General features: G+C 55.1%; 1 protein-coding gene across 1 annotated transcript in view; it reads left to right on the top strand.

The window, feature by feature from the left end:
- The window catches only part of DSCAML1 (DS cell adhesion molecule like 1), a 340,859-nt gene that overhangs the window by 303,667 nt on the left and 26,089 nt on the right, over positions 1-11,103 (top strand). The window contains exons 18-20 of the mRNA XM_024751739.1: positions 1,346-1,586; positions 4,909-5,055; positions 7,388-7,543. Of these exons, the coding sequence (XP_024607507.1) occupies positions 1,346-1,586; positions 4,909-5,055; positions 7,388-7,543 (544 nt within the window). The remainder of the gene's footprint in view (positions 1-1,345; positions 1,587-4,908; positions 5,056-7,387; positions 7,544-11,103) is intronic.

The raw sequence follows: 11,103 nt of genomic DNA, 5'->3' as shown, positions 1-11,103 counted from the left end.
GTTGTTTCTTTGTTCTTCTCTTTTTTTTTTTTTTTTTTTTTTTTTTTTTTTGCAGTACGCGGGCCTCTCACCGTTGTGGCCTCTCCTGTTGCAGAGCACAGGCTCCGGACGTGCAGGCTCAGTGGCCATGGCTCACGGGCCCAGCCGTTCTGCAGCATGTGGGATCCTCCCGGACCGGGGCACGAACCCGTGTCCCCCGCATCGGCAGGCAGACTCTCAACCACTGCGCCACCAGGGAAGCCTGGGACTCTCTCTTTTTATTCAAACTAATTACCTACCTGCCTCTCCATCGGGTTACGTTCTGTCTGCTGTTGCATTTCTCCCGGGCCCCTGAGCCCATGCCAAATGATATCCCTATTCATTCATTCATTCACTCATTCATTTATTCAATAAATATGTATTGAAGGCCTATTACACACCAGGCACCATTCTAGACACTGAGAACAAAATAGGCAACACTCCTCATCCCCACGGCACTTACATCCCAATGGGGACAGATCGTCAAAGACATAAGTAAACTATATGGAATGTCAGATGACACTACTGCCATGCAGAAAAATAAAACCAGGAAGAAAGGTAAGGAGCACTAAACAGAAGACAGGGAGCACTCTTACACGAAGAGCTTAAGGAAGGCCTCATTGAGAAGGCGGCATTTCAGCAAGGACACCGCAATGTTGAGGAGGCGAGCCATGTAGATATCCAAGGAAAGAGTGTTCCCCTGGATGGGATTGTGCCTGGTGTGAACAGCAGAGAGGTGTGTGCAGGAACATAGGAAGCATGGGGGAGAGGAGATGGGTCCAAGAGGCATGGGGGTGGGGTCAGATCATGTAGGGTTTTGTAGCCATTGTAAGGACTTTGGCCTTGACTCTGGGCGAGATGGGAGCCTTTGAAGGCTTGGAAGCAAGGGAGTGACATGATCCGACTTTGGTTTTAAGAGCATCTTCTCAGGGCTTCCCTGGTGGCGCAGTGGTTGAGAGTCCGCCTGCCAATGCAGGGGACACAGGTTCGAGCCCTGGTCCGGGAGGATCCCACATGCCATGGAGCAACTAAGCCCGTGTGCCACAACTACTGAGCCTGCACTCTGGAGCCTGTGAGCCGCAACTACTGAACCCGCGCACCTAGAGCCCGTGCTCCGCAACAAGAGAAGCCACCGCAATGAGAAGCCCGCGCACCACAACGAAGAGTAGCCCCCACTCGCCGCAACTAGAGAAAGCCCACAGGCAGCAACGAAGACCCGATGCAGCCAAAAATAAATAATAAATAAATAATTTATTTTTTTAAAAAAGAGCGTCCTCTAAGAATGTCACTGTATCTGTCTCCTCCCCACCCCACCCCATACTCACAGGCACCCAAGAAGGAGCTGCAGAACGGCGTCATCCGGGGCTACCAGATCGGCTACAGAGAGAACAGCCCTGGCAGCAATGGGCAGTACAGCATCGTGGAGATGAAGGCCACTGGAGACAGCGAGGTCTACACCCTGGACAACCTCAAGAAGTTCGCCCAATATGGGGTGGTGGTCCAGGCCTTCAATCGGGCTGGCACGGGGCCCTCATCCAGCGAGATCAATGCCACCACCCTGGAGGATGGTGAGGGCGCCAGTAGAGGGTAGCAAGCGGGTATAGATCTCAGCTGTGGGCAGAGCCAGGGCTACCAGGGAGGGCTCGGGGCCCTTCCCTCCTCCTGAGCCCCGTCATGGTCCTGTGGTCCACACAGGCTCCGTGGATCCCTCCATCTCCTCTCACCCATTGGGTCCTCGAGGGATGCTTGGTCCATTTAGCACTCCGGGCCTCTCCATCCATTGGCTGGCTCTCTATCCATCGCTTGCTAATGCTCTGCCCATCGGTCTCTCTATTGATCTATTGGCCTGTCTGAGCACCTGTCTGTGCACCTGTCTGACTCTCCGTCCGTGCTTCTCCCTCTACCTTTTCCTCCTTCCTCGTTCTGGCCCCTCACCCATCTTTGTCCCCAAGCTCTTTCCTCTGTACTCTGGGTCCTGTTTCTCCTCCCTTACATCCTCCAGGTTGGAAAAAGGGCAAGAGCCACGTTACCTTTGTACTTCTGGGCTGGAATCTGTTTTAGGGACCTGAGATGAGACTGTGGAGGTACGATATCCCAAGGTCCAGGGACAGAGGATTTAGGGCCCGACTTTTAAAACTGAATTCTTTGAGGACTGGAGAGCACTCCAACTCTGATGAGTGAATTAAGGGGCCCGGTTTCACGGGGGAGAGGGTTAGAAGGCAACAGGAGCCTGCCTGCTCTCCAAGCACAGAGAAGAGCCAGCTGGTATCTGAGCCTGTGCCAGGAAGGGAGAGGAGATGTGACCCTTGATGCCCCCCAGAGATAGAGCCGGGCTGGTCACAGCCCCACAAAGAGCAGATTAAACAGAGCTTCCTTCTTGATGCTCCAGCCTAAAACCACGATGTGAGATTAAAAGCTGTCACTAAGTCTGAGCCCGCCCCCAGCAGAGGGAGGGAACTGACTGCCCCAGTAACATAATGACATCACCCCATGGCCATCAGGATACCCAGCATTCCACCCTCTTGTTAAGCATTCCATCCTTTTGTTAAGCAATGCCCTCTCCCTGCCTCATTCTCTCTGAAAATGCAGACATCCTTGGGAGGGAGGATGCATCAGGTCAGAAACACCTAAGTGGCTACAAATTGGAATTATCTGGGGAGTTTTAAAAATCCTGATGCTTCATCCCCAGAGATTTCCATTTAGTTGCTCTGGGGCACAAGCAAGGCTTTGAGAGGGAGCAGGTGTCAGTAGCCCCAGAGCACTGGGCCCCTGGGGAAAAGGGAGAACACAGAGAGAGGGAAAGGTGCATAGAATGCACAGAGGTACAGAGAAGCACCTGGGCTACACTGCCACCAGCTGCCCAACCCCCTCCACCAGCCCGAAGCCTCACCGGCCCCCCATCATCCCCCTCCCTTTCATGATGCCGGCCACCGGCCCGGCTGGACTGAGGAAGATCAGCTTGTCGCCTCTTAGTACCATCAGTACCAACCTTGCAGTGCTCTGACACAGTGGTTCTCAGAGCTGAGCGCACATCAGAGGGCTGTAAACAGATTGCTGGGCCCTCCCCCAGGGTTGTGCTTCAGCAGGTCTGAGGTGGGGGCCTAAAACGGGCATTTCTAATAAATTCCCAAGTGATGCCGATGCCACTGGTGTAGGGAGCACCTGTGAGAACCGCAGCATTAACAGTCAGGTCATTACCCATAAAAGGAGCCAAGGCTCACGGAGGTTAAGAACCTGCGCAGAATTGCCCATCTAATGAAGAAGAGTCCAGGTCAAAATCCAGCCCTGACCCTGAATCCCACCCTCTTTCTACTTCACCCTATTGTTACCCTGTTGCTTGGGGGCAGGGCTGGATGCAAGACCAAGTGATGTGGATGCAAGATGCTCAGGGAAGTCGTGTCCAGGGGGAACAGCTGCCCCAAGACCACCCAGCACGCCTGACCAAACACTAAACTCCGTCCACTGGGGCCATCCCAGAAAACAGCCAGGCCAGGCCCACCTTTGGCCTCCATCAGAGCCCCACCTCCCTTGCTTTGGGGGGCTGCAGTGGGGGGTGGGTGCTGGGATTACCAACAGGGAGAGATCAGCATGGACTGTGGAGTCCTTTTGCAAACAAAGGAGGAGAAGGGGATGAAAGTTTCCAGCAGCATTTGCTCAGCAGTTTTTCATACTTAATTAAGGCCCTCGTTAGCCTGTCAGATCCTGATCGTTTCCTTGCAATATTAGCACTCCTCCTGGGGTATTCAAGGACCCCTGCTTTAGCAATAGTGTCTCTTCCATAATTATATTACCTTCATTTTGTTTGAACGGGCTATCTGTATTAGTTTATGACACTGGGTCCCTAATTACATGGTGCTTGTATTTTTACACCTAAGTAATATGAAACAATAATCCTTCTCAAAGAGGATCGTTAGGGTGATATATGATCATTTAAATGCTCATAAAAATTAGAGTTCCTCTTGTGGGGCCACGGGATCTAATTACCTTCCATCCAGCCTGTGCCTCCTTTCTCCCACTCAGAGCAAAGCAGACGCGGCCTTTCCCTTTGCCCCCAGCCCCTCAGAAGCCAGTGGAAGTGCCACCAAAGTTGTCACTCGCCAACGTGGCTCTTTGCGGCCTGGTGTCACCACTGTCTCTCATCATCATCATACAGCAGGGCCACCTGCAGGGGATGGGACTTAGGTTAAGCTCAAAGGTAGATCTCGGATGGAGAGGGTTAATGGCAGGGCAGACCACCCAAGTTGGTCTTACCATCACCCAAGGCATTTTGGTGTCTTCAGATGCAGGGACAAGGGACAAAAATGTAATGATCCTAGAGGTCCTAAAGGTGTCTGCAGAACCTCTTCTCCCCTTACCCCAGGGTTGCTTCAAATCCTCTTCTTTTCCTTCCCTTCAGCTTGGTGTGAGGACACATGGGTCCCTAGAGTGGGGCCTTGGTTCAGACCCCGAGCTCAGGTGACATAGAGGGCTGGCAGCCATCAGATAAGAGCATCAGTTACAGATCCCTCCAGCACTGGCTTGGTCTTCCAGGTTCCGTTACGTTCAGCGGACGTGGACTCCCTGGGCTGTGGTGCCTACTGGGGAATCCCCAGGGGCTCACGCCTGGACTTCATCATCTTCTTCCCCCAGTGTTTACCCAGAACCAGGAACGTGCCACCCAGAGCCCAGGAACCAAGCTATAAGGATCTCTATTCACCCAAATCTCCAGGAAAGGAGACTGGGTTGACTTCCCGGTCACCAGCCCAAAACTCTTGCGACTTGTTGAATCAGGAGGGCCTCCCACTTGTGTAACCCAAAGTTCCTCTGGCTGGGCAGCAGGGCCCCACCTGCGCATGGGTGTGTCCTGTACCTTCCTAACCAGGCCTTTCAACTCTCCCCCCACCCCTGCAGTGCCCAGCCAGCCCCCTGAGAACGTCCGAGCCCTGTCCATAACTTCCGACGTGGCCGTCATCTCCTGGTCAGAACCTCCACGCAGCACCCTCAACGGCGTCCTCAAAGGCTATCGGGTCATATTCTGGTCACTCTATGTTGATGGGGGTGAGTCTGCTGGGAGTGGTGGCCGGCTCATGGAACGAGAGGCACGGGGTTGGTGGAGATCCATACTAAGAGCTGAGCACCTTCCATGGGATGTCGAGTGGAAGTGTACCCCCTCCTCCATACCTGTCATCCTGGGGTCAGAGCTGGGACCAGGGTGGGTGGGGCACACATAGTCATCTCCCTGGTGGGGACGGACACCAGCTGCTCCTGGACAGCAGTAGGTTGGGCAGGGATTTGAGGGGCGAGACAGGCACATTTGCTTTTCTGATGGAATGTGTTGATATTAGGACTTTGTGGCCATGTCAGTCAGGGGACAGGTGGCGCGCTCAAACAGGGCAATTGAGGAGACTTTAATGAAGGCGCTGCTTTCCAAGGAGTCTGGAGGGAGGACGGGGCCCCTGGGACTAGCCGAAGCAGGAAGCCGTCACCGCCTAGGACTGAAGGGGCAAGAGGAGGAAGCAGGGTCACCAGAACCCAGCGAGAGCCACCCCTCAGCCAGACAGACAGCGGCAGGGTCACCAGAACCCAGGGAGAGCCACCCCTCAGCCAGACAGACAGCGAGGCATGTGGTCTGTGCCGATGAGCCGCCCAGGACCTGGAGAAGGGTGCACAGCGGAGCTGGGGGGATAGGAATGGCAGAAGGAGAAGAAACAAGACAATGGCCCGACACTTCGGGTGCCTGCCTTCCCCTGGGATGCAGTAGTCCAGACAGGCTTGTGTAGCCCCAGACACACCAAGCCCCTGCCCAGTGGTGTAACAGAGCCCTTGCAGTGACCAGGAAGTCTGTAGTCTTGCAAGCCAGCATCCCAAACTATGGAAATGAGTTTGCCTCCCCAGATCCTCAGCCTTTTGCCACGTGTCCCCTGGCTCCTCCCTTCCCTCCTGGAGGACTTGGGACTCCAGCTCATGGTCATCCCTCCGTGGCAGCGGCCCTCCCCATCCCGACCTGGATTCTGCTCTGCCCAGAAGCCCTGCTGACAGTAGTTGTCTCTCCCTGCCACACCTCCATCATCTCCTCCCAAAACACAGAGACCTGAAGGTCTCCCAAGGCCTTATACGATGAGATGGCCTCACATAGCTGTGCTGAGCCAGGGATGGGGCCTCATTTTCCAGAATTTGCTTCCACTTTTCTAAGCCTGTGGCTCCCCACTCAGCCCTCAGGTGAGGAAGGCATCAGCCTCTCTAGTCTCCAGAGGCAACGTGGATTGATGGCCATGCCGCCCTCTTCCTGGGTCTTTCTCTGTCTCTAGTCCTAGACAGGTCCACCCTGGTCTCTAACCTTCCCAAAAAGGAAGGTCCCACCACTCAGGCCTCTGCACCGACCTGGAGTCCCCTCAGGCCGGGCCTGGCGTCCTCACCCTCTGGAATCTGGCTGACTGCTGCCTACCCCTGGCCGGGCCCTCTGCCGGGCCTTTGCCTGTGCCAGCTCCCTGAGAGGCTCCAGGGTAGGTTTGCCGGCACTAGTCTTCTACAAGCCGGTGTCTGGGGCTGTTTTCTGAAAAGCCGGTTGTACCAGGGGTAGGGCTGTGAGCTCAGGAGTCTGTCTCTTTCCTCCTCCTAAGGCCCTGACCATCCCATGGGACCCTCTCCCTAAGCCCTTCTTCAGAGTCTACAGCACGTTCCTTGGCAGAGCCAGGACGACAGGTCCTCGCTGAGCCCGAGGAAGGCTTGGCCCTTCCACCGGCCTCGCCCGTGTTCTCTGTGCGGGTTCTTTGCAGGGAGGGTGTCCTCAGTGGTGGGGAGAAGCTAACGGGGATTGACCCCATATCCTCTCGAGAGTTCAGGGCGCTGGTGCAGCAGTGGTCAGGTGCAGGGGAGGCACCCTCAGCCTGTCATGCCCCGTGGATCCACTGCCTAGGGAGAGCCGAGAGCCCAAGGAGGGGCCGGGCAGCCAAGGGGAGCAGCTGCTGCCTGGCCGCCTGGTCCAGGCTCCCCTCCAGGTCCAAGTCACTCCTGGGGTCCCTCACATGGAGAGAGGTTTGGGTGGAAGACAGGGGAATGTGGCTCGGAGAGCTAGAGAGATGGGACTGTCCTCTGGGGAGAGTATTAAGCTGAATTTGGTGTAAGGTTGACTAGAGGCCAAGGCCTAGCTGGCATTTGTCGCTCACCCTGGTTGGGCCACCTGGGGAGATACGTGGTCCAGGAGCAGTGCCCCAAATCCGCACCCGTGAACTTGAGGTGGAGGGTCCCCCTAGTCGCCACCACCATGGAGTCAAGGTCTGAGCCCCGTGGAGCAGGCCGGCCCCGAGCCCAGCCCGGCGGAGGGGCGGCGGCTGGGGGACCGTGGCCTGGCCGGCCTGGACCGCACTCAAGGGCTGCTCGTGTCCGGCAGAGTGGGGCGAGATGCAGAACATCACCACCACGCGGGAGAGGGTGGAGCTGCGAGGCATGGAGAAGTTCACCAACTACAGCGTGCAGGTGCTGGCCTACACCCAGGCCGGGGACGGCGTGCGCAGCAGTGTGCTCTACATCCAGACCAAGGAGGACGGTGAGTGCCTGGCCTCGGGCCGCGTGGCAGCTCCCAGGCCTGCTGCTGAGCGCTGCCCTCCAGCCGCCCCGCTGCTCACCCAAGGAGAAGGGTGAGAGCAGAGCCCCGTCCTTTCTCCTGTCCCTTTGGTTCGCTGAAGGGTGACTCTGAGGACGCTGGGGCCCTGCTCTGGGAGAACACAGCTTACTGTAAGTGGCGGTGAGGTGCTCCGAGACTCGAGCATAACCTTACGAGCCACCGTACCCCTCCCCCTGCCGCACTGGGTCAGAGGCCGGATAAAGCCTGTCCCCCCCACCCCAGGAGCATACTTTATGGCATCTGCTCCCCTGCAGGGCTCAGCCTGGTGTCCTCTGGGTACAGGTGGTTGGGATTGGGGGAAACGGGAGCATCCCCCCACATATCCTAGGTTAGAGACTCGGCGATCACCCCACAGAGGCCCCAGAATGGGCCAGGCCCTGGACTCTGGTGTGCAGGGGGCTCTCAGGGAGGGAATGGGATGTGCTTCCACTTGGAGCTGTGATCTCAAAGCCCTTCTCCGTGGGGGTGGAACCGGAAGAAAACAGAGATAAGGAGCCAGACCTCAAGGAGAGAGTGATGGAGTCACATGGGGGAGGCTGGGAGCCGAGTCAGCCCAGGAGGGGCCAGGTTGGGAGAAGGGCCAGACTTCCTGCCTGAGCTGGAGCTGCACACCTCCAGGGGCCTTGCCGGGTCCAGGAGGTGCTGTGTGTGACCATGCACAGCTCCAAGCTCGTCTTCCACTCCCTTCCTCACCGCCCCCGAACCCCATCACTGAGTTGATTCTAACCCTTCTGAGCCAGGTGCTATATCGGAAGAAGAGTCGGCTGGTGTTAAGTGCCTTGCGCACACTGGGCGCTTAATAAGCGGTAGCCAAGGAAGAAATGGCTTTCTTCCCACGCAGCCTCGGGCTTTTCAGAGGATACAGAGACCCCCAGTCTAGGCCCTACCCAGACACTTTAGCAGAAGGAGCTGGAGGGGTGAGAGGAGTTACAAGGAGCAGCTGTAATGTGATGATGGAGATGTTCCCAGTGCAGCCCCGCGCTTGGTGACTTGGTGACAGGACCAGCTCAGATCAATGCTCCTTACTCTCCCTAAGCCCCTCCCTTTCCATCAGATCATCCCCCTCCCCCACTTAAGCTCTGAGCAATTAAATATTTACCAACCTGCCCGCCCTACTTTTCCCGTCATTAATCCCCCCATCGAGGTTTCCTGGGGCAGCTCCAGGCAGAGCCATCTGCTCTTGTGTGGAGACCGAACGGAGATGGCGCTCAGCGCCTGGCCCCTCTCAGGGCCTCAAGGACACACACACACACACACTGGCACCTTCTTGGCCTCTAGAAATTAACCACCCAGACCCCCAGACTTTTTGCGTCCCATTCTGATGCAAGGCCTGAGATGTAAGCACCTACACGTTTAACTGACCAAGGCAAGACCCCACAAGGGTATCCAAAGGTCTAAGAGCACCATCCCTCCCTACAAGGAGCTGTCGACCCCCTACCCTTGAGCTGCCTACGGAGCCACACACAGGGACACGCACAGGCAGGGGCCGGGTCCTAAGGCAGCAGCTTCCCCGAGTGGAAGGGACACTGGCAAACACAGCAGCCGTGCGCGCCCCAGCCCTGCCACTTACGGGCAAGTCACTTAACCTTTCTGACCCTCAGTTTCCTCATGATAAAATGGGGACAGCGCCTCCTCTAGACGTTGTAAGAAACAACATAGCTATAGAATCCTTTCTAAAATGTCAAGTGCTAGCAAATGGTAGTTGCTTTATGCCTGCCAAGAGCTGACAATGAAATGACTGCTTCTGATGGACCCAGGTGCCCTTGAGGGAAGCCTAAGCTAAAAGGAGCCTGCTGTCAGATGAGGTCTCATCCAGAACAGTGGTCATAACTTGACATGTGTGTGACGTGCCATCATAAGCATGATTTAACCTTCCAATAGCCCTATAGCATAGGTATTCTTTCCATTTTAAAGATGAGAAAACAGAGTCCTAGAGAGCTAAGGCAACTTGCTGAAGGTCACAAAGCCAATGGGTGGCAAATCAAGGCTTTCTTGCCTCCCTAGCCTCTATACTTTCCATCATACCACTTGTATCGGTTAGGAAGCCTTTGGTTGATTTTAGCAGTAAGCGTATTTATTATCATATATAACAAGAAGTCTTGAGTAGGGCAGCTCCAGGGTTGGTTAACTCAGTGGTTCCCACCTTTCTGCTCTGCGATCCTCAGCCTGTCAGCTGTTCCTCCCATGGTTTCAAGATGGCTGCAGCTCCAGGCATCACGCCAGACAAGACAGAGTTCAGGATGAGAGAAGCAGTCTCTTCCTATGGGCCTCTCTTGGGAGTAAAAGAAACCTTTCCCAGAAATCCCCTCAACAGGTTTATGCTCATTTCCCATCGGCCACAGTGGGGCAATATGCCTCCAGTGAAGCTAGTCACTGAAAGGAGAAGGGAATTATCATGGCTGACTTACTCTAAGCCTGATAACTCCTCTGGTGAAGGTGACGGAGACAGCTTTCTCTGAAGGGTGGAGGAGCGTGGGTGACCCAAGCAAGAGTGAGACTCTGTTTGCAAGGAATAGGAAGGAATGATAGCAGAGGGGCAGGTGGACAGCCATGCCCGCCCCAGCCGTGCTGCTCCAGCCCCACCAGATTCTCCCGTTTGTAGGTGGTAGTCATCACAGTTGTTACTCAGCTGACTTGGAAAGCAGACAGACCCACATTCCAATTCCAGCTGCGCCATGGGACAGATACCCTAATCTGAAGACTCTGTGACTCCGTACCCACCACTACCACTCCCCCTCAGGAATTTGCATTTTGCCAAAGGAAAAAAATTACCAGAAAATTTAGAGAAAGCCAAGATACATAAAAAGATAAAATGCAAACATATCAATTCAAGCTCATTTCTTAAGTCCAGATCTCTCAGTCTGAGCCTGGTTTCAGGCTGGCTTGGCTGCACTCCGTTCATGAGCTCCAAAACCTCTTGCCTACCACTTGTCTCCCCTGTGAATACCAGACCTAGCTACATGGCCTCGGAGTGCAAAGTTGGGTTGGATTTTAGACCACTTTAAAGGTCTTTAACTGAGGAAGAGGCTTGCACTAGAGCTGCATGTTAGGCCGGTAACTCTTGTAGAAGCATGGAGGATTGATTGCACGAAGGGGATGGGGGATTAAGGACTTGGGTCAGAGAGGCCTCTTAGAACCTGTGGGCATCTAGACAGAGAAGAGGAAGGTGTGTGCTAGTTCAGCAGCAGTGAGGATGAAGGGAGGAGGACGGACACGTTTAGGAAAACATATCAGAGGAGTTCCACTTCCAGGAATGGTAGACGCGGTAACGCAAACCCATTCTCCTCCTTGCTGGGACACTAGGAAATATGAATAAAATATTTTTTACTACTTGCTTCAAGGTATCAGAGAGCTGGCAGGACAGTAAAGAGTTACTGGGCCAGGATCCAAGGAAGAATGGAGGCCCAGGAGGTGAGCCTGGTATTTGGAACACCTCTTCCCCTCAGGGGCATTTGCTGAATCTGGAGGCAGTGACTGAGAAA

This window comes from Neophocaena asiaeorientalis, unplaced genomic scaffold, assembly GCF_003031525.2.
Source record: "Neophocaena asiaeorientalis asiaeorientalis breed wild unplaced genomic scaffold, Neophocaena_asiaeorientalis_V1.1 scaffold479, whole genome shotgun sequence".
Taxonomy (NCBI): domain Eukaryota; kingdom Metazoa; phylum Chordata; class Mammalia; order Artiodactyla; family Phocoenidae; genus Neophocaena; species Neophocaena asiaeorientalis.
This window is presented reverse-complemented; position numbering and strand designations above follow the sequence as displayed.